At 51.3% G+C, this 23,003-nt stretch overlaps 5 protein-coding genes across 5 annotated transcripts; 2 read left to right on the top strand and 3 right to left on the bottom strand.

The window, feature by feature from the left end:
- Positions 1-6,538: 6,538 nt before the first annotated feature.
- N0V96_005495 (uncharacterized protein) lies at positions 6,539-8,063 on the bottom strand (the record flags this gene model as incomplete). The annotated part of the gene is made up of 3 exons (XM_065757412.1): positions 6,539-7,059; positions 7,140-7,906; positions 7,963-8,063. 3 exons carry the CDS (start codon positions 8,061-8,063, stop codon positions 6,539-6,541), a joined length of 1,389 nt encoding a protein of 462 aa, XP_065613755.1.
- Positions 8,064-9,258: 1,195 nt separating this feature from the next.
- Positions 9,259-10,589, top strand: N0V96_005494 (uncharacterized protein; the record flags this gene model as incomplete). The annotated part of the gene is made up of 5 exons (XM_053199247.2): positions 9,259-9,307; positions 9,372-9,556; positions 9,615-9,924; positions 9,978-10,134; positions 10,190-10,589. 5 exons carry the CDS (start codon positions 9,259-9,261, stop codon positions 10,587-10,589), a joined length of 1,101 nt encoding a protein of 366 aa, XP_053043309.2.
- A 5,000-nt stretch (positions 10,590-15,589) lies between these two features.
- Positions 15,590-16,350, bottom strand: N0V96_005493 (uncharacterized protein; the record flags this gene model as incomplete). The annotated part of the gene is made up of 2 exons (XM_053199246.1): positions 15,590-15,891; positions 15,966-16,350. The coding sequence occupies 2 exons, from the start codon at positions 16,348-16,350 to the stop codon at positions 15,590-15,592; spliced, it is 687 nt and encodes a 228-aa protein (XP_053043308.1).
- Positions 16,351-18,509: 2,159 nt separating this feature from the next.
- Positions 18,510-19,421, top strand: N0V96_005492 (uncharacterized protein; the record flags this gene model as incomplete). Its single annotated transcript, XM_053199245.1, has 3 exons — positions 18,510-18,648; positions 18,773-19,101; positions 19,185-19,421. The coding sequence occupies 3 exons, from the start codon at positions 18,510-18,512 to the stop codon at positions 19,419-19,421; spliced, it is 705 nt and encodes a 234-aa protein (XP_053043307.1).
- Positions 19,422-20,140: 719 nt separating this feature from the next.
- Positions 20,141-22,557, bottom strand: lub1 (WD repeat protein Lub1; the record flags this gene model as incomplete). Its single annotated transcript, XM_053199244.2, has 3 exons — positions 20,141-21,309; positions 21,360-22,449; positions 22,507-22,557. The coding sequence occupies 3 exons, from the start codon at positions 22,555-22,557 to the stop codon at positions 20,141-20,143; spliced, it is 2,310 nt and encodes a 769-aa protein (XP_053043306.1).
- Between the last annotated feature and the right edge of the window lie 446 nt (positions 22,558-23,003).

Below are 23,003 nucleotides of genomic sequence, written 5' to 3'. Positions count from 1 at the left end.
ATAACCCAGTATACACTAGAAGAGAAGATGCATAGATGGTTTCAGGATGTCTAGTCAAGCTTTTGTCGGTTTCGATCAGTGCTTGAAGATTTTGCCGAGCTCTATCGAGCATGAGTATGGAAAAGCGCCTTGTGTGCCGGATACCGCTGTAGGTGGCGCCGATGATAATCATGGCAGAGAGTAAAGGTGACGGTAAATGATTAACCGAGATTGTTGGTAAGTGTAGCACAGGGCTTTGCTCATAGAAACACTCGAAAAAGAGCCCCAAAAAAACATTTGCTACTGCCAGGGACGGCAGAATTAAGTTCTCCGAGCCGGGGGTTTTAAGCTCTAGGAAACTTTGAACGCGAATCCATGTTGATTCTAGTATGTCGAATTGAGGATTATGTAGAATCATGAGAGGGTGTGACTCGTTGATAGATATAGAATGTGTCTGGCAAAGACTTTTCGACGACGGGTTCCACGCGAACGCTACGCCGTCTTCTCTCGAGGGCAAGTTCGGAGGAGAAGAGACTCTCAATATACTCTCTGACCCATCCGAGACTTCAGCTGGAACCAAAGCTGCGACATGGTTGGCGTTTGAGGCCATCTTGAGAGTACTACTGCTAGGCATAGTGGGGGATTGACCCAGCCAGTTCCAGTGAGCAGAAAGTGACATCGAATCGTCCTGGAGTATGAAAGGATCACTGATATGTGATGTCTCTCTAACCGCGTCGTAGAAATCCGGCGTAAACCACTGGCTTGAGTCAACCCACAGACTATCCTGCCATGGTTGAACGAAATACGAGTAGTCCACATTCGCCCCAAGCTCACTGGCTGTAGCCACTGTGTCTTGTGGCCTGGCGAACGCGACACCGGATGGCAAAAGAACCGAAGACGCAGCATAACTCGTCATAGGCATTTTATTCATGGCGCGGCCGACATCTGGGTAATGCAGTGATGAGTCGCCAAGAATTGTCGGCTGTGTAGTTCCCGTTCCTCCGCCTCTATCTCGCGACAGGGACGAATGTGGATTAGGGTCCTCCATGATGAAGGAGTAATCCACCTTTTTCGCTGGTGAGAATTCGTCCTCGTCACGTGATGCATCCTCTTGGCTAAGCTTCTGATGAAGTCGTTGGTGTTTCTTGAGAAGATCGCTCCGTGAAAACCTCTTTTGACAAATGATACAACGGTGAGGTAGGTTCCCCTGATCTATACAGCACAACAGTCAGGACTCAAGCGTCACCGTCTCCTTCATGCTCATTCTCGAATGACCTACGCGTCTTTTGATGACGTTTCAAATTCTCTATGCGGGTAAAAGATCGAGAACAAACCCCACAAGTGTGGCTAGTCTGTTCAATTTCGTTTGGTGAACCCATCAACTCAATTGGGCAATCTGGGGAAGCTCATGCGCCCCAGATAACTGTGGAGTTGCCGAGATGTATGAGCAACCTCGTGGGTGGACGGAGACGTGAACCAAGCTCGCGTTGAGGTGGACATGTCGCCTCTTTTATGAGCTTTGTCCACCTATCCCCCACATATCCGGGTGGACGCCGGTCCGAAACAAGCCTAGTGTTAGATATGTTCGGATTTCCCGAAAAGGGTCTGACTTAGATGCCCATCCACGCTTATTAGGCATGCCATTCAAAACCTGGGTAACTGCACGTAGGTCGTCTTCAAGGTCAAACCTCCTACCAATTCAACGATTGTTTTTCATTACACCTTGCTTCCCTTACAATTCAAATGGATCCTTCAGAACTCATCCTATTGGAGCCATCGCGGCTAGTTTCAACCTCGAATGGTGCTCGGCGCGATGCTGAGTCAGGGGTCGTCACTCTTACAAATGGCGAACTATCAGGATCTTCGACACAGGCATCGATAACTTTTGACTATGGCCGATGCATTGGCGGAACTCCTTCATTCTACGTTGATCGTGCGAGCGGCAAGGGTCCCATCAGCGTGAGAATGTTTTATAGCGAAACTATCGAAGGAATCGATTGCGAAACAAGTAGAAATGTTCCCCTTTAACCTTTGTTGTGTCTTAACTAACACAATCTCGAAGGCGATGGCCCCTACTTCTTCTTTTCCAATGCTATGGACTGTTATCGCAATGTTTCAATGACTATAGCACCCTCGGAATCGCAGCAAACTATCAAACCGAGACTCGCACAACGATCCCAGAGGTACTTGAAAGTTGTTCTCATCACTTCCAATGCCACTCTTGTAATCAGCAAACTCGGTTTTGAGTCAATCAGGCCAACAATACGACCCAAGGCTTCTTTCAGTTGTTCAGACGAAATTCTCAACCGCATTTGGAATGACGGTGTCAACACGCTAGAAATGTGCACCGTGGTCAAAGGCGAGACGGCCCCAGCATGGGACATCACCGATCAAGGGACCAGGGTTCTTGGTCAACATTGGGCTCCTTGCCGCCAAGGCACGCGATGGGGTGACAAGGAAGTTTCGTTCCAGGTTCTTGTTGAAGAGCTAGGTGCGAGTTGGGGTGTCCACATGGTTGCCAATGGAGTCATCTTCTGCCTGGACGTTGTCCAAGAAGAACTTCGTGCCTTCGAGGGAATGTCACATGTATCGGCCGTTTTTCCAGTCAAGTCCTTTGGCAGCTGGTCTACTCACGGAATCGTAAAGCAAGGCGAATGGATCAAAGTTTCTACCATTACGAGCGGCAACCGGATCACCGTCATCATCAACGAGAAAGAAGTTGCAACAATCGCAGACGTACAGATCAGACCCCTTCTGGGAGGTTCGGGAATCAACACTGGCTCTGTAGCTTTCGGAGGTCCTGAGGGTTGGCTTGCTCTCTATCGCAACTTGGATGTCAGAGACGCGAACGGAGACTGTCTCTACCAGAATGACTTGTTATGCGGCAACAAGGAGAGGACACTGGCAGACTTCCAAGTTGGAACGAATGCTGTACCATGCATGGTAGATGGCGCAAAGAGAGATCGAGCAACATTTGGAGGAGATCTCTTCGTTTCAGGTCGAGGCGTTGCCTATTCTGGTATGGATAGCGGAGCTGTTGCAGGAAGCATCGAGCTTCTTGCTAGCCATCAGACCGGGGCAGGATACCTTGGAAATCTGTGTCCTATCCAGGCCCCTATCCACGCAGGGACCGAGCCTCCTCCGACTTACGCATTCTACTCTATGACTTACGCCTTGTTATTGGTAGTCGCCATCAAAGACTACTGGTTGAATTCTGGAGACCACGAAGCTCTTCGTCGTTATCTTCCGGCGGCTGAAAAGTTGCTCAAGTACGCCGAATCCCAGGAGAAGCCATCGGGACTGATCGAAGTTTCACCAGACATGTCAAGTAAGATGAAGGTCCCTCTCTCAGCTGCATAATATATTAGCTAATACTTCATAGTGCATTGGTATCCACTCGGGGGACCTGTTTTTGGAGCTTCTGGCACAACGAATTTGGCATATTATGACGCACTGAACGCGGTGAAGGCCATGACCACCGACGACCATCGAAGATCCCAATTGTCTGGAAAGCTCGAGACTCTGAAAAAGAGCATTCTAACCAATCTATGGAACTCTGAAAAGTGTTGCATCCGTATGGGGTCCACTTTGCCGGAGGAAGGAATATGTCAGGACACGAATGGCTATGCCATTGCACTTGGTGTCGCTGCAGACGGCGATCTTTGTGCATCTCACCTCTCTGGACCTCCAGGCTGGATGCCTGCAGCTTTCAAGGGGCTTCAACACTGGGACCGTACAGGAGTTGTGAGTCCCTACGCAACAGGATTCGCTGTGGAGGCGCTATTTTCACGTCAAAAGGGTCTTGAAGCAATCCAGCTGATTGAAAATGTGTGGGGTCCAATGGCGGACACGTCAAGTCCAAACTACTCGGGAGGGCACTGGGAAGCGATGACAACCGAGGGCAAGCCCTTCGGACACGACACCTCACTGATGCATGCCTGGTCTTGTTGGCCAGTGTTTCTTCTGCCGCAGTATGTGGTTGGTGTGAAGCCGCTGCAACCGGGTTGGAGCAAAGTACAGCTTGCGCCAGTGTTGTGCGGTATCAAGTCTGCTCACTATCATACCGAACTTTCGCAAGGCGTGCTTGAGGTTGAGGTCAGCGTCGATGAGACTGCTGGGGTGATACTCATCCAGGCAACTCTTCCTGTCGGAACAACGGCAGAAATTGTGGCCCCTGCAGGGTACTCAAATGAGACTACTGAGGGCCTTAAAGGTCCCGTCGACAGAGCGAATGTCACCCTTCGTCGCATATGACTTCTTTGGGAATGAATAGGAAAAGTAGGAGCAGAAAAGATGTTTGAGGTGATCACAAATCTCGCTGTGTCTTTGATAGGCGTAACTACATGGCGCATTTGTTTTTCGCAGCGAGAGACGAAAATGGTGGCGAAGCATTTCTTTTAAGCATAACTTCTCTATCGTGAGCTATTGAAAGCCTCTTCGAAAACCTTTCTAGCGCTGAATTTCTCCCATCTCTCATCTCCCCTTTCAATAAGAAGCAAACAAAACAAATTTCACTCGCGCTGATTCTTATATATGGCGATGGAGTACGTCCGCTTCTAGCACTCAGCGGGCGTGAAGCACTTGGCCTCAGATATGGCATTGAACATCTGCTTCGCATTGGTTGTTTACTCCGCGTTCAACACAGCAGAACCATACAAGGAGCCACTTTCTTAGACAATTCTAGACCAGGCCCGATCAAAGTCCAAATCTATACTCAGGAATGAGAGTTTAAAGTCTGGCCTCGTGATCTCCGTTCTTGGTCTCGTTGCCCGACTAGATCTGGACTGTAGGGCATTTCGTGAACTATTACCTGACATCAGGTAGCTTCTACCCATAGTACTAGTTAGGCTAGTGGTAGACAAAGGCGGACCCTGGATGTGTATCCGCAATTTATGGCCTCGTGACGGTTATTGTCTCCTTCAAAAGAGCTTACGTTCGACCCAGGCGGAGCGAAAGGCTCTTATTAACGAAGTGATTGCTCCAAAGGAGAAATTTCTTGACTACACGATGTTAGCGGTCCCGAATAACCGTCTGTACTAGCTTTTTTTCCATAATGTTGGACAGAACATATGGCAAAACCATTTCAAGAATTTACAAAGACGAACTCGCTCTGGGAGAGAACCACCTCGATGATCAGTTTATGGAGACAACTACATTACGTGATATCTACGCCAACAGACCGCACACGGCTCAGTAGCCCTAAGAATCATGTTTTTTCCCGGTGGCATTTCCGAAGAATTCTTGTGATCGGCGACCCGCTCAAAACGCATGCGAGAGTCATAATGATTCTCGTGCAGCGAGAACTAAACAAGTTCAGCATCATAAGCCCAATCCTAGGCCAAATCTCGAATCCCCTGCTAGAGGGACCCAAAATGTTCCTTCCGCCCGATGGCATTGATGCCAATATCAAGAAATAAAAAGACAGGCAGATGATTCATCATGCTAACGTTCAAAAGAGAAAAGACAGAGAGAACTCTTATGCTTCTCGAGTTCGGAAGTTTAACCAAACATGGGTAAAGTTATTAGTCACTCGCAAGTCTGGTGAGCTTGTACAAGCAGGCAAACCTGGCTCGGGGAGGGGGGTCATATTTTCAAGTCTTGCCCAGTAGGTTAGGATTACTCCAGATGTGAAGTAAATTTTGTTCAGTTCTGTCCATAGCTAGCAGACCCAAGAGTCGAACACGGATTGAAAGCTTTTCTGCTGATTTGTATGGAAGTGATTGCTTGAGCCGAGCCGAAACAGCTTTGATTCAGAGGAACAATTTCAGTGTGTCAGTATATACTGTGCCACACTACTCAGTTGGTGCTGCCTGCATGGATACGGGCCCGGTGTTACAAAAACCATGCATTGAGAGAACGACGTTGCTAAGCCTGAGATATTGGCGATCTGCCCGATTTTGAACAGACATTGGAAATAACCTTATTAAAGGGTTTGGGAGCATCATGATTACTATTTTTAACAAGAGTAATATCCTTGGAGTTATTGTGAGTTCGCACTGCTGCAGATCATTTAGTGGGACTGCCTGTCTAGCTACGGAATCCCTCCATCCCTTGCAACAGCCATTGATGTTTTGATCATTCGAGATGATAAAGTGGTTCGAGCTTAGCGTTTCTCTGGAAAAGAATATATCTCCTCACAAACCATGGTAACCATGTACGGACCTGATAGGCAGCATGGCGACGTGTGGGAACTCCAAAGATGTAGTCTAGCTCTTCTAGTGTCCGTTGCCTGGTATTACGAGTCAGCAGTGACTTTTTGGTTTTCTGAGCGGTATGAGGACTCACTTGGTCTCGGGAATGAGGAAGAAGATGACGATGAAGGCGAGCAGGTTGAGACCTGCATAGAAGCAAAATGCCCCAGTCGGCCCAATCCTGTGCAAAAAGTTCGGGGAAAGGTTAAAGTCAGGGCACTACCAACCGCGTTGTTGACGCAGATCGTGGATGCTGAGCCTATCTCCCGATGAGACAGAGGGAAAGCCTCTGAAAAGTAAATGGATGGAAGAGGACCCATTCCTGTTCGTGTTTTAGCTTTCTTTTTCTAGAATGGAAATTTGCTTTTTCACTGACCTGGCCCGTACATTGCTGTGAATAGATAGATGAAGAATGCAATGAGTGGTACTCTCGCGCTTGAGCCTTGATTGATCAGGAAGCAAAGACCCGAGGCTAACAGACACCAAGCCATGTTGGGAAAGGTGATGAGGAGGAGATTCCTTCGACCGAAAGTATCCATCATGTACACCGCAGGGAAGGCGAAGACAAACATGACGAGGCCGAATCCCATAGAGGCGAGGAGACATTGTTGGGCGGAGTAGCCAGCTTGCTCAAAGATCGTCGAAGAGTAAAAGGCCATGATGTTGATTCCGCTGAACTGTTGCGAAATTACTATCCAAGATGAGGCGATGGTTGCACGGCGGAGACGGGGAATGACAATCAGGTCGGTCATTCGCCGTAAAAGTGTCTGGCCACCGAACGCGTTCTTCTCTTCAATGACTTGTCTATGGGCGTAGTACAAGTCTCTGGCAGCCATCATTTCGGTATTCCGAAGGCGACAGAAGGATTTGAAGGACTCTTGGTAGCGGCCTTTCTTCATCAACCAACGAGGAGATTCTGCATCTCTGGTCAGACGTCTCAAGCAAAGAACCGAAAATCACGAAACATACCAGGGCAGAACCAGACAAAGATAAGAACCGGAATAGCAGGAGCAAACGCGGCACCCAACTGGAATCTCCATGCTAAATCGCCGATACGAAACCATATCAAGTTGGAGCAGAAGCCGACAAAGATACCAAACGCCACCCACAGCTGGAAGCTCGTGACGATTCCGCCGCGAATAGCAGCAGGTGCGACCTCGGCTGAGTAAACCGGAATTGTTGAAATCTTGACTCCCATTCCTAGGCCCATGAACAGACGGCAAATTAAGAGGCCCCACCAATTCTGCGTGAAAGCCTGGGCAAGAACGGGAAACACACAAAACAGACCGGTCAGGAAGATCGTTCCGCGGCGACCTAAATAGTTGTTGATAGGATCGGCAGCCCATGCGCTCAGGAGCCCGAACAATGTCGGGCCGGCGTTGATGACACCAACTAGTCCCTGCCTGTCCACGATGCCGAACTCTTGAGGGAAAGAGAGGTTGGCACCGTTGGCACCTGTATTGTCCCATCCCTGTATAGCAGAGCCGAGTGAGCAAAGGGCGATGCTCCAGTAGAGGTCCCGTGGAAGATGCCATTTGTGGGTGACCTCCTGGCGAAGCACATTCTTGTCGTCCTCAGTGAGTTCTTCGAATGAATCGTAAGTCTCTGGGTTTTGAGCTGCGAGGGCGCCGCGATAAAAGATATCCTCTTTTTCGCCGAAGCCATACTCGCGGCAGAATCCAGACACCTGGACGCGAAGATCCGATTTGGAGACTCCGATGAGTGGATTACGGATTCTACTGACCGTGGTCAATTGCTATTTACGTAAGATATCTGAGTGATGACTGCTCACTTTGCGTCGATGTTGCGGCTGTAGTCTGCATCCGTGTGCTCAACGTGACTGACGTCAAGTTTCGATTTGACGTCCCCTTCGCCATCGGATACGCGGGACATAGTGGCTGACTTCTTTGAACCAGAAGAAAAAGTCGTCTCTCAAAAAAAAGAATGAAGTAAGCCAACACCGGAGATCATAGTGAAGTATAACGATGGAGGCTCCTTTATAACTTGATGCAAATGAATCCATTCCATCCTGGTTGCTCCTCCGGTTCCAGCATCATCTTCCATGGGGTCGGATGAAATATTACCGGGTCCTCGTCACCAATGCCGAACGTCTTAGTATCATCAGCTGTTGAACGGCTGGGAGGATCCCTCGGACCTGCTCCCGTGACCAAAATACGCTGCAACAAACCTCCCTGTGCAGGACATCCCCTGGTGGTGTTTGTTCAGGATGGGGTAAGTGCGGGGCTGCCCTGTGTGTGTCCATGAACCCTAGAGCTTGGGTAACATGGTAAGACGCGCTAGTTTCTCTGGCCTATGCGGGGCGATGTGTATAGAAAGTTGTTGGTCTTGAAACCTTGATGCTAGGCTGTTCGGGAGGCGGCCGCGTAGCCCCGGTTAATGAAGGTCTTTCGCCCGATTAGAAGACTCGGGGTTCTTGGGGATAGTTAATATCAGAGTAGGTATTAGTGAGTGTGATCAAACTGAATTCAGAGGGCATCTGATATTCCCAAACTAATACAAATTCGCAGCCCATCACAGTCTGACCAGACATATTCAGAGCATCCCCATCAAAGGTGTGGACACAACATTGACGACTTCTGCTACACTAATTTCAAAGTCGAGGTGCGGGCGCCAGCACCCAGAAAAATGGTATCTAGCACAGTCGTATTATGGTAAGTGTACCCCAGAGTATCCTCTTTGCCTCCTCCGATCATCGATGTGAACAGACGATAAACAGGGGTAAAAGGCCTCACGGTGCGGGGTCAACAGTGCCCTGCGTGTTGCCTTACATTGACCTGCGTGTGGCATCCTGGGGGTCCAAAAGGATGTTCGCATGATTGGTCTTACAGTGTTCGGAATGGGACCACTGATATGTCTAGTGATGACTGTGAAGATGCAGCCACATGCAGGGCATGAGACAGTCAATCTAGAGACAGCAATGCCGAAATATTTGAGTTGAGTTATTTGTTATTAAAGGAGATTTCCCTTGGATTCAAGAACGTGATGTAAAGATCGAATCACTGAGATTTCCAAGAAAGAGAACATTTCTACCTCGACATCTAGCCAAATTTACCACCGATCCGCAATCATGGGAAGCCAGGGCGCAATTACATGGCTTGATAAGCTTGAGAAACAGAGTAAGTGAAAACTTGCGCCTAGATCGACCTCTCAGAAGCCTGGACACTCATCAACATAACACAGTAAACGTCGATGTCGATTGGATGGATCCTGAGTACATCAAGAGCATGCCCATCGTCCCCCACGACCAGACGAGCAACCAGCTCTGGGTTGATATCCAGCTCGGCCATGAATCGAACAGGGATCTTTTCCTCGAGACTGCAAAGGAACTGAAGAATGAAGGGTGGCTCACCATCTACACTCGCATGGTCTGCACCAAAAGAATTCCTGGTGCCATATTATAGCAGGCTGACACCGAATTGCCAGGCCGTTCTCATGTGCAAGAAGAATATCAACTCCATTCGCGGGCGAGTCCTCTTGCAAACTCTCCCCTCCAACGCGTACAAGGAACAAGAAACCCTTGATCATGCACGCCTCTATGATCGCGAATTTGCCAAGGCCGGCATCGGACGCAATCGATACTGCATCAAAATACCATCGACTGGACCAGCTCTGAACGCTGCAAAGATCTTGTCGTCGGAAGGGATCCCCACCCTAGGGACAGCGCTGTTCAGCCTGCCTCAAGCTATTGCTTGCAGCCAGGCCGGCATGCTGTACATCAGCCCGTATTACAATGGTCAGAACAACCCACCCACTTTGTTGAGCGTTCTTTACTGATGTCTGTCGCAGAGGTGCGTGCTCACGACGAACCGGATACACTCTGGCCGAATGTCGAGGACCCAGCGACGCAACACCCTATGTCGGCACGAATCATCCAGATCATCGAGACATACAAGCGGCTGTACAAAGAGACCGGGAAAGAACAGCCACTCGTCAAGAACGCCAGGTAAGCGCATATGAAACTGTTCTTGTTCCAAGCATCGCTAAGCTATTGAATCCAGCTTCATCTCAGCGAAAGAGGCCATGGCGGCAGGAGAAATGGGATGCCATTCCGCAACCATCTCCCATACCGTTCTCGACCAACTTGCCAAGCTACCCTACGATGGTAGCAAGCAGCCAGGCGAAGGCATGCCGAAGCCTATTCATGTCTATAAGGACATCCGTCCGACCCCTGAGCGGCTGAAGAAGCTCGCCACCATCGACCCTCTTGCGGCGGCCGAGTGGGACGGAAAGCTGGCCCGCACTGACATTGACTACCTCGCTGATGGTGGTGCCGCGCTGCAGAGTGCTATCGAGGCTGACCCCGTTACGACGACTCGGCTCTCAGATGCGCTGAAGCTCTTCATCGGGGGTGAGAAGAGTAGTCAAGAAAAGATTGAGGAGGTCCTTAAGCAGATTTGAGACGAACGGTATCGCCGGTATGTCCTTGGTACGCGTGAGTCGTGAAGTGGCGTTCGCTAGAACACATGAGGAGTTCGGGACAATGAAACAGACTATCCATGCCAAGAGACCCATTGCTGAGAGTGCTGAAGTAATGGTTCTTGATCTAAGCTGGTCCGAGAAAGATAGTCAGGCCTAAGCAGAACGTTTGATATCTCCGTGGAGTTCTCGTCCGGAGCAGGAAACTGAATCGTGTCCATGTTGAGGAGCAGCGCCTGCTGTGTTGGGTTTACGTCGACGAACATTCGATAGTCGGCTGCTTCTGACGTCGCCACTGGCAGAGGATCCTGTGTGGTGGGAGGTGGTATAATTGGGATACCGTCTGGGCTCGTAAGTGGAGGTTCGGCGGGAAAAACTGGTAGATGAGTTTGGGTAGTCTGAGACCATGACGTGTCGCGCAATAAGTCGTCAAGGTTTGGTACTGGGTTGATATCGTGTGTCCGATCCACTTCTGGAAGCTGCGACAGATGAGATGCTTCGCTCGAGTGGGTGCCAATCGCCATCGCAGCCTGAGTTTGACCGCCACGAGGCCCCTTGTCTTCGCTGGAACCATTTCCTTCGCGTACGTAATGGCCTTTTGCTTCGCGACTCAGCATTTCATCCTCAGTCTGTACAAGACCCGCAATATTAGAAATGCTTTTCGGCAGCTGGGTACTCGCGCCGGCGGTGCCTCTCCAGACATTAATCTCCGCCAACAGCTCATCGCGCTCTCGTAGCAAGGACTCAATATCTCGAAGAGCGTTGACGCATCGGTTCTCCAGGAGCTTGTGGCGGGCAATGCTCTCATTAACGACGACATGCTTCGATAGCCGCTCTGGATCAGTGTCTGCGAGGACTGGCAGCTGGCCGGCGAGTTCCTATGGATTGGATGATCAGTCTGGGTACAAGATTAACAGCTGCTTTTGTCTCGCCCGTCAATGCTCACAGTCAAGCGTTCCTTGAAGGCTTCGCGGCGACCCCTTTCAAAGATACGATGGGCGGCGCGGTCATCGGCGGAAAAGTTTCTCACGCGTTTCTTCGTGGACTTTTTGCCCGGCACAATCTCTGGCAGCGGCACAGTCGCTGTTATGCCTTGAGAGACGGATTGTGGCGCGGTCGTATTCATGGGGCGATGTCATCATTTGAGACGGCTATTTGAGAGGGTTGGTGCCATGCGAGAAGCTCTCGACTAAGCGAATGTCCGGCCGGAGATGATAGTGAGCTGAATGGGTGAAGATCAGTCGTTGGATCAAGACGAACGTTGACGAGAGGGGTTTGCGAGGTCCGCAGTAGGTAGGAGTAAGGCTATTGTCCGACCAACGACCGAAGAAAGGAATACCTACTGCCCCCTGTACCCCCTCCGCAGCTAGTTCAAGGATCATGTTGCCTGGGATCCCCGGCAATTATCTAGTAAGCTATGAACCCCGCATAAGGTAAGGAAAAGAAGCTACTTGGTCCTTAGGGGTATATTTGAACTCCCTACCAGGTAGCGTGGGTCTGGCCAGGTAGCGTGGGTTTGGCCAGAGCAGAGCAGTGACTCTCAATGGCCAAATATATGTCCGACGTGCACAAGAATCTCGAAAGTAATATCGCGGATGTAATCTCGAGAAGCACGGGCGAAGATGCCTGACAAGGGGGTTAAACTTTGGCCTGATACCGTAGTAGAACCACAACAGAGGGCCCAGAACTCTGAGGTGCCCATCCTACGGCCAGGGCTATGTGCTCCGGGAAGGTATCCATTCCCTGATTCGGGTGGTTTCTTAAAGCTTCGCACGGGCCAATTTCGGCCATGTCTGTCATCAAACTTGCGCTTTGCAGCCGAGCGGATGTCCAGGCCGGGTGAAGCTTTTCGTGAGAGCTCGGGATCGGGCCGCTTTCAGGACGGGCCCGCTTAGCCCAACGGCATGGAAAATGTGAGTGACTGAGAGCAAGTCTCCTCAGGTTCCATCACCAGCGAGTTTGGACATAGGTTGATCCAATTAACTCGGACTTCTAGGCAGTGGCACCGCTTTTGAGTATGTCTCGCTTCACTAGTACGTTACTATCTTATCCTGGACCTAGGGCTTTCCCCTTGATTTCCTAAGACAGAAGTCAAGTTGCTCCTGCGACGTTGATCTGAAGTATGTACGATTGTTATTGGACATAAACCCCATAATTGCGGACACGGGGCCCAGGAAATTCTTGTTAGAAAGGCCTAGAAAGTCGAGCCGTCAGCCGTCAGAGGCATCCCAATCTTGGTTATTTATGCAATGAAGCTGAGGGGTACGGACGCGAACGCAAGGGTTCCATTGAGACTAGGTGAATAGCTCGTCAGGAGGACACAGTGAAAGTGAAGAGGAAGATAACATGAAGGATCTCCCGCAAACTTGAAGCCGGACGGTCAAGGTACAAGTCGGCTAGCGGATGTTACACAGCATATCCGCAGAAGTCTATTTCACATCACACTACACGTCTTATTATCCATAGCAATGTCGGCATTTGGTTGGGAAAGTTTTGTCATGACCATCCGATATTTTCGCACTGAAGCCGAGCCAGAGTTGATAACGATTGTCGAGTGCTAAGTCACATGATAGAAAAGGAATGGTATGCAGTATCGACACCGTGCTCTGGAATCCTTGGTCCTCTAGGGCAGCACGTCACCATCTTCGCAGGCACGGCCCAAACGGCGACCCTATTTATGTCTTCGTTGGAGCTTCGGTCACCTTAGGTATGGCTAAAGTTGCCATCTAAGTCGCGGGCTACTCCCCGGCCGGCTACATATCCGAGTCAGCCGAATTGACGCGGGCGTATTTCTGCTCCATGACTCCGGAACCGGGAGCTCGGCCGCAGGCGACGTCCCCCGGACGGTATACCTTCCCTGAAAACTCTGCACCGACACTGGCGCTGGACTAAACGGTCAGTTCGGAACATTCCTATATTTACGGCGAGATGCCTGCAGACTGGGCTGAGAAGCGGGTGTTTGTGAACGTAACGTGACGGAGCAGTTTCGGTCGTAGCCAGTTTAAAAGCTCGGCTTCCCAGTGAGACGGCTTAGCGATCACGAGGGCCATGAAGGGCCACGTATGTTGTTAGGAGATATGTCAACGGAATAGACGCCGGTCGCCCCGTACTAGATAGCTAGAATATGGTGCCTTTGGCTGAGCGCTGAAATAGGCCAGATAACAGCCAACCGTCGCGGTCCTGGGCCATCGTATGTTTCACGCCAAAGCCTCCGGTGTTAGTCCATCTTGGATTCCCGTTCGTTTCGTTTGATCGAGCCTGCAATCACATAAAGCGGGTGATACCTCTGTCGAACTTTGAGAAGGTCGTTGCGGCGAGTAGTAGTCTGCGGGAAAGGAGAGGCTAGGTCGTATGGCGCTTTCGAACAACACGAGCGAGTCTCTTGGGAATGTCTCCTACACGTACTTTTGCCGAATGACGCCACGAACAACGCGCCCTCGCTACATAAAGACTCTCCTCGCCCGCATTCGATAGCCTCTAATGTATCTACGAAACGTACCACAATCTGTTTCCCTTGTTTGCGCTTACCTCGCCGCGGGAATTGGCACAGATTGTAGGTACCCTGGCCGCAAGATGGCTGGCTACCCGACTGTCGGGCCAATAATGTGCGCGGCTAGGTCAAGACTGATGAGAAGATGGGCTACATTGCCATACCCAAGACTATCTCGATGTCAGCTCACGTCCAGAGAACGCGTGAGATAAGCCGTGGTTGCAGTATGCGTTCGATGACTTTGCCCTCGGCATGGCAGCGCGAGTCCTTGGCGCAGCAGCATCCGTCTTCGAGGCGCTCTTCAATCAGAGTTTGTTGTACTGGGCCAACTTCGACCTGACCAAATCTCGGACGGATTCTCGGGTTTCGTAGCCCGGCAACTCCTGAACGGGACTCCGACGCGGGTACTATCTGCCGGAAGATGAGCCTAGTTTCCCAGACGCCGGTGCTTTTTCCATATTGGAAAGCCTGCCGAATCGGTCGTGCAGGTTAGGAGGATTCTGCAAGAGCATTTCAACAGCAGTCGCGTTGAAGCACCGGGTAGCGATGATAATGCGGTCAAGGAGAGACTGTTGACGTGCTTTCTGCTAGTGCTTTACCCTGTCTTCGCGTCCGAAAATATGTTGGTGTCGTCGCCTCTTATGCCGGGGGATGTTTTGAAGATTGAAGTGATGGGCACGGTCAAGGTCACGGCAATGGGCTTTGACCCGAACTGTCCGGCGCGTGACATTCCAGTGGGAGCAAGGGCGCATCTTGAACGTGGGGAACTTTCATGCTGACTTTGAACAGTTCTTTGGTGCCAAGAAGGTGAAGTTTGTGATGATTGGCCAAGAGAAGGAGGGCTATGATGGAAAAGTTCCTAGGAGTGTGAGTGTAGGAGGGTTTGCTGTGTAGTCTTGATCTTGGTGGAAGTAAGAGGGCATTTGCACCTGGCGTCAAACCGAAGTGTTTCGATATATTGCGAAGGATGAGTTGGCCATGGATACTAGGGACCAGATGTTTCTGGAACTGCTCGGATGTTTTTCAACACATGCATCGTTCTTAATGCAAAATGCCGCTGACTATTCGAGGGCCTGCGCTTAGCAGGATAGCCAGAAGATGTTCAACGCAAACGCAGCATGCTTGTAAGTACAGTATCATAAAGCCCCGTGGTGGTGATATTGATTTTCTTGAGCAATTTGTGATTCGAAGCCTCACTCCTTTATCGACAGGGTCAGTGTCCAAGGCGCCAAGCCCTACTCTCTGCTCGGAGTAATTTGAGGACTTTCCTCTATCTGGGTACTAGTCTCGCAGGCGACAATCGTTACATCTTCTTGGGGTAACGACGCATCTTTCTCGCCGACCGAAGTCTCTTGTTGAACCACAGTCTCGGATTTTGGCCGCCAGTACACACACGTGCTTGAGAATGTAGTGTATGTACCATCCTGTGGGAAGCGGAAGTGCTTATGCGAGGCATGCATATCACTCATGCACTTGAAATCACCATCCTTCATCAAGGCGAATCTGGCAAAATGTCAATAAGCATTGGGCGGCCATGGAGTAGTACCTTTACGCACTCATCCCAAACGTCCCATCCTGTCCCGACAAACATGGCAGGCACTGCCTTCCCGAGCGTCGCCTCATATATTGGCCGATACATGTGTACCGCGAACACAATCGTCTCTTCATCCACGGCCTCGAAGGCGGCAGGGGACTCGACGACCTCATGACCAAGGCTGGTAAGAAATGCTTCGTCATTGAGAGTGAAGCGAGGTTCCTGGAATAAGCACGGTATCGACTCTTTGTACAGTTCGGCTGGGGATCCGGTTAGCTGAGAGCTTGCAGTGCAGTTTGGTATAAAGTATTGCGACAGCTAAGCGTAGGCATACATAAAACCTCGACTACGGTCAAAAAGGCGTCGAGCTGGATATAACTCCTCCTCTTTGCGTCCCAGCCTCCGTCCTCAGGATCAAATGTGCCCACACCGAGACACACCGCCTTACGGACTCTCCGATGGCCTTCGAAATTGTCCCTCACCAGCTTCTTCAGACTAAGGCAGCATATTGTTTCGCGCCACTTGGACTTGAAGGAGTGGTACTCGGCCGTTATGTCGATGACGGACTTGTGGCTGCGGGGTTCAGCAGGCTTGGAGATTGCACCAGGACCCTTGACAGGTGGCTTGGGGGCGCTCCGCCGGGACCGGGACTTGGATTTAACGTGTATCCATTCGTCATGCTTAGGTTTCTCGGCCTCAAATTGCTCGGCCGTGGCCATGATGGGCGTGTGCGGCGGCGCGGGGTTATTGATCCTGCCTTGGAAACAAGATGCTGCGTTGGTGGGATGGACTTTTTCGTGCGGCAGAATTCGGCCACCGCCTGCTTGTAGGGCGGGGCTCCTAATTGTAAATTGGCAGGCGGTGAAGAGCATGTACCTTCACTGTCATCTTTTGTAAGGCAAGTCAGGTAAGAGAATAGGAAGACCTGGAAGGTGCACAAAGGGCTGCACGCCTCCAACTAAAATCTGACAGTGGCGTTGCTCCATCCCGCCAAAAATGCAGAAAGGACCAAGGTGGAAGGGTGGAAGGGAAGGCCAAGAATAGAAGCATCGATGTAAGGTAAGGTACCCCCATAAACGTCCATCTTTCCCTCCACGTTTTTGGGTGGAATGAGATGACCTGAAAGACCTACCCAAAGACTCAAAATTCACACTTCAAAACAAATCAATTCAATTTCCTCCGTCCGTAGGTCTTTGAGCCCACTCTCACCTACTGATCTGCCTTAGGCAAGTAGGTATTATGGCAAAGTAGGTATCTTATCTTGAGGTACGGCACTTACGGAGTACCTGTGCCCCGTATCTAGCCAGGAAGCTGCAGCAAGCTATAAACTCCTCCACAACATGTCGCTGGTCTCTGAGGTGAGACCCTGCCCGGGCCATCTCACCCACCTAGGCACTCTTTCGGGGCCCCCAGACCAGGTCAATCTTTTCTTTGAGGCTGACTTTCTTGATCTGCATCACCTCACGAGGCGGCTGGACATCTCGGAGTAGACGCAACCCAACGCCGTCAGCTTACCGCCCTTCGGCTTTCATCGATGGCGGTCAGGTGGTCATCTACGACAGGAATACTCTGTGTCTGAACTTCCACTCTTTTACCGACCACATGGCATAGAGCTCAAGAGCGAGCGAGGAGCAAGCGCTCATTAGGGTTGACAGAGCCAACGCGTCCATGCCGTCACGGTCATTTCAACTCGGATGATGCGCGACGGGATCGAATCATCACCGGGGTGTTGCACGAATTCAACAACAATCATCAATAATCCTAGTCAGTCCTGTCGAATGCCAGTCAACCAGATATTAGTATACCGTTGGATTACCATCTTGTTGGTCTGTACCTCGACGAAATGTGAGCGTGGAGAGGTCCAACAAACAGCCACAAGCCGAGGACGGGGATTTGCTGTGGCAGTGGTGCCAGGTTGCATCCTGCAGCCAACGTAGTGTAAAGCCGGCGCTTACACCTCGCAGCATCCCTGTTCATTGCCTTCCCCTCTCACCACTCATCGTCGAGATCCTCTCTGCCACCGAGGTGATACGGCATCTCATTGGCCTCCTACCCCCCAAACAACCACCTTCGATTGAATAATCCCCTGCCACTCCCGCAGCGACTCTCACTTGCCTGGGCGCTTCTGTCTGCCATTGGCTCCGTCGCTAGCCCGGCAGGGGAACGGGAGCCATTGCCCATCGTCTTGCAGATGAAGGCGTGAAGGATATGCATACACTACTGGCTACTGCAGTGCCTCTGCCAGTCCTCCCGTCCTTTTCCCGGTGTGATTGCGGGACCCCATTCGCATTCACACCTCCACGCGCACACCAGGTCGACCAGACTCGATTGGACGGCTGCAAGGTGCGAATCCAATGGCATGGCAGAAATGAATATCCATGGCCCGGCGGCTGGATCGGTCGGCCGGGACCATCTTCCTGACCTTAAGGTGGGTGGTACCTTAACAAGCGGGCTCCCATCCCCGCCCAAATATCATTCAGCCTGCCGCCTCTCATTTGTACCATCTCCCTTCTTTTCTCTCCTATTCAACTCACCTACTGCCACAAGAAAAACATTCTTTGATCTCGCAGAAACCTTGTTCTTGAACAAAGCTGTGGACACCCCTCTGCTTGGTCCTAGTTCGGAAAATCTTTTGTTGTCTCAAGCGAGGTTTGCCTCAAAAGCTCACACGAACCATCCGACCAACCAAACACCTCAAATATCTCCAGGCGGGCTTAAAAGCCATTCGGATAGACAGACAACCAGACGAAAAGTTGGTGGAAGAAGAAAGCGTATATTTGCAGAAGACGGTTTCCAAGTGTAGAGAAGGAAGGGTTCACCGTTGGAATAATACAATCGTGGACTTTTGACGGCCACCTTACACACACAGATCGCCAAGATGCTCTTCTCAACACTATCAGCACTCGTCCTCGTGGCGACAGCGTCAGCCCACATCGTCATCTCCTACCCGGGCTGGCGCGGTAATAACCTCATTACCAATGACACATTCCCCTACGGCATGCAATGGAACTACCCATGTAAGTCCTCACTCCTCGGCCGTTAATCACCTACCTTCGCTATCGCCATAGCTCTCTCCCCGACCATACTTCAACCCTCATGCACTCTATAAATCAAAGACTCGTCGCTAATCAATCCCCAAAGGCGGCGGCATGCACGTCACCCAAAATCGCACTTACTGGCCCACGACGGGTGGTGCCCTCGCCTTCCAACCAGGCTGGTTCCAGGGCCACGCCCAGGCAATGATGTATGCCAACATGGGCTTCGGCAGCGACGGGCCCGACGGCGGTCCCATCAACATGTCCTTCCCCATGATTCCCGTCTTCCAAATCCTTGGCCCCAGCAAGAACCCTTATCCGGGCACCGTCTGCCTCCCGCAAGTGCCCCTCCCGGCAAACACCACCGTCAAGGCCGGCGATCACGCTACGATCCAAATTGTCGAGCTTGCTGTGCACGGCGCCGCTCTGTTCTCAGTACGTTTTCCCTGTTCCCCTACCCTAGCCATAGAAAGAGAGAGAGAGAGATAGGCAGGAAGATGCTAATACCGCAATAACAGTGCGTCGATATTGAATTCGCTGAGCCAGGCGACCCGAAAATCGGAAAGGTCAACGAGACAAACTGCTTCAACTCCACCGACATTGGCTTCGGCGACGTCTACACTATCACGACGAAAGAGTCTGGCGCGGGGTATGTGCAAGGAACTTCCGCTGGCGCAAGGACAACGACGACAACGAGCTTCTCCGTCGTTGGTTTGCTCCCGCTTTTGCTCGGTGCGCTCTGGACCGTGATGTAACTCAGCGGCGCGGCCTAAGTTTATGGATGTTTTGGTCTGAGAGACGGATGGATGCAAAGGATGGATTATACCTTGGGAAATATTGTACATTCTTGGGAGGCATTAAAGATGGCGTTTTTTTTTTTTTGGTTTTTGTTTTTTTGGAAATGGGGGAATGGCTTCAAATGGCTGTGGCCCGAAGGCGGTTTTTTTCTTCCTCTTTGAACCAAGTACTCATTCTTTTCGAAAGTACCCCCATCAACAAAGCTCGCTCACCGCGATCACAATTACAAACACGTTCAGAAACACTACACAGACTGGTACTATTTAATGTGGCGGAGGAATCTCGGGATGTTGACCAGCACAAGTTTGTTTGGTCACCTTTGCAGCCTTGTCGGACAATGATGGCCAAACGACAACGCTGGGTTGATTTGTAGTCATAACATCGAACACTAAACTGTACCAGACGGCCAATTAGCCACACTGGAGAATACCATGGAATGTAACCTATCTGGCATCCATTGCTCTATGGATAGCGGTCAAGATGGCCAGCTACCTACTTGAATCTGTATGATACCCGCAGCTCTCCCGGCGTTTCACCTCTTCCTCCCGTTTCGCCGGAGCGTCAGCAGGCGCGCACTCTTATGACCATCACACAGCCGTCACCCAACTCGTGTTTCCGAAAACTCCATAACGCAAGCTTCATTACCCCACGTCAATCCCATCACACTCTGCACCGTTCACAGCTGTTGCAGAGCTTCTTGTCCCACATGCTTCACCCGCGGCTCCGACACGCGGTCGATAGCCCCCTTGATCCAACCCTCGCCACCCAGACTCTTCACCTCGGCCTTGTTGGTAGTAGCAAACGTTCCCAAAGCGACAAGCGCTCGGTAGATAACCTCCGAGTCGGATTGCGTAGAGAGTATCTTTCCAAGGGCCTGAATGAGACGTTTCGACTCCTGCCTAGACTTCTCCTTGAAGGCGAGCACGGCATAGTTAATTAGAGTAGTAGTCGCAGCAACTAGGACATTGCGATTAGAAGGCCCAATCGCAGCGCCACCAGAAATACCCAACACACGCTCGAGAACGCTCGCTGCAAGAGGAGCTTCCTTCGCGGCTAGCGCTCGACCCTCAGGGGAGCTGAAGATGTTGGCAAATGCCCTGAGTACCATCATGGCCGAGTTTTCATTGGGCGCGGCACCGTCTGTCGCCTCCAAAGCGCTGGTCGCAGCGACCTGGAGGAAAGAGGTACCTGGAAGTGTGAGCTTAGCAGCGAGAGGTGCCGGAGCAACACATCTTAACAGATCCAGGCCAGCGAGTCGCTCGGCATAAGGCCAGTGTGTCACAATCTTGACTGCAAGATCGATGCCTTGCTGGCTGACGGCCGTCGAAGATTCAATGGCCTCCTTGACAGCCTTGAGTATGCTTTGCTCGTTGGGGTTCAGGGCAGAGTCCTTGCGACCAGACGAAATCATGTTCGCGTTGATTGTGAGAATTTTGTTGATCATGGCATCGTATTTGCCGGCAGTGATGAAGAGGTACTCTATGTGCGGCAGGAGCTTAGGAGCTGAAGTTTCAGACTCGCCAGGGCGATATCTCGACTCTGTGCCGTAAGGATCAGCGCCACCTGAGGGTGCTGACTGGCCTAGAGTGGCACCTTGGGTGTTCTGGGTGATGAAGCCGGCCACGTTGTCCAGGTAGCTCAAGGGCAGCTCGTTGTCGTTGAGGAACTTTGTCGCGGCGTCGTAAGGGTTTTGCGATAGGTTGTAAGGCAGCTTCAAGGGTGGTTTTCCGTCCTCAATATCAACGTCAAAAACGTAGTCATAAGACTTGCCATTGTGTTCTGTCTTCTTCCCGCTACTTCCAGCGGAGTCAACTACGGTGCCAATGTTGATCCATTGTTGTTGACCTATACGCCGTTAGCCGTGTATCGGAGAGAGTGCCTTAAGGTCAACTCACTTTGGGACCATTGGTGGGCAGTGATCAGTCCATTGCCCTCGTTGATCATCTGCACTTGGCCCTCCTTGGTACCCGACCTAGACTGAAGGAACTCGGGGCCAGGTAGCTTCTCCTTGTTGATATCTGGTAATTGTTGCTGAGGGATTGCTGAAGCCTTCACCGACTCCTCGAACGCGGAGATGGTATCGGCACTGGCTGCCCGCTCAGAGTTGCGCGTGAATACACGCGCAACGCCATCACTGGCTCCTGTGATGATGTCGCCAGATTCCTGGTTCGCAGCAACAGCCCAGACCGAGATGGCGGGATGTGTGATTGTCTGAACGCACTCGTTTCCCTTCCATATTCGTACAGTGCGATCCTCTCCAGAGCTGACTAACTCACCCGAAGGTAGACTGGTCAAAGCGTAGATGAAGTTCTCGTGGCCGATTAGCTCCCCAACTTGCTGACCATTCAGCTTCCAAAGCCGGATGATGCCATCGTTGCTGGCACTTGCAATATCAGCTCCGCTCAAATGGCCCTTGGGAACCTTTGCGAGAGCACGAATGACTTCAGGTGTGTGGATAGTTGACTGTGGTTCGGCGTCCCCGGCAATGGCGGAGGAAAGCTTGTAAATGCGGATGCTCGTATCGGCGCATCCCGTGACCACCGTGTCCTCGTCAAGAGCAAGGACAGCCCACACACTCTTATCATGACCGCTGAGACGATACTCAGGTTCCCAGGTGTTGATGTTCCAGACAATGGCCTGAGCATCCCATCCGCCCGATACAAGATAGGATCCCTTGGGCGACACATCCAGAGTGCACACGTTTTGGGAGTGACCTATCAAAAGTCTCTCGGCATTGTCGCTCGGCGCAGCTTGGGGTTGTTTGACTTCGACGATGGTATCCTTACCACCGGAGGCAATCAGTCCATCCGGGTATGCTTCAGAAGGTTGAAAGTATGTGACAGCGTTGACGAATTCGGACGTTTGACTTGAGATTGTGGGTTCGAAAGTCGGAGGGGCCCCAGACGTTTGACGCCAGACTCGTACACTGCCATCTCGAGAGGCAGTGAGTAGGGTTTGAGGAGAAGGAAAGCTGACTGCCTTGACCTGTGGATTGCGTGCGCATTAGCTGACGAATAGAGCGTTGAAGGTTCGTTTACTTACGTCCGAGTCGTGGCCGGACAGCTGGGCGGATAGCTTGAAGTCTGTCGTCATTGCTGGCAATCTGTGATGGGGGTCGGGAAAAGTAGGTAGGTATCAGAAAAGAGTCCAGGTGTGACTCTTTAGGTGGAAAGCTCGCTCGTATCTTGATTCGTGGTGGTGAGCGGTACCTTCCTTGCCTTAGGTTATGTAGGTAAGGTAGCTAGGTAGACGATGATGACGGAAGCGGGAACGCTGAAGCTCCAATACGCCACAGTACCTACGTACCTCGCGGATACCCGCTGCGGGCAGGCTGTCCCTGGGGAGTCAGTTCATGTCAGCCACATCTGCGGGGCCAGCAAGCAAAGCACGTTGCTTCTGACAGGTAAAGTTGCCTGCAAGCCACACTACAAGGAAGCTTACCTCAGCAGCTCCCCTCTTCTTAGGTAGGTATTAGGTAGGCATAGAATCCGCGACATGCACAGAGCAGCGCGGGGTCACTCTGAATTTCTGGCTGCTCG

This window comes from Colletotrichum fioriniae (assembly GCF_027942845.1).
Source record: "Colletotrichum fioriniae strain IMI 355084 chromosome Unknown scaffold_6, whole genome shotgun sequence".
NCBI classification, from domain to species: Eukaryota; Fungi; Ascomycota; class Sordariomycetes; order Glomerellales; family Glomerellaceae; genus Colletotrichum; species Colletotrichum fioriniae.
This window is presented reverse-complemented; position numbering and strand designations above follow the sequence as displayed.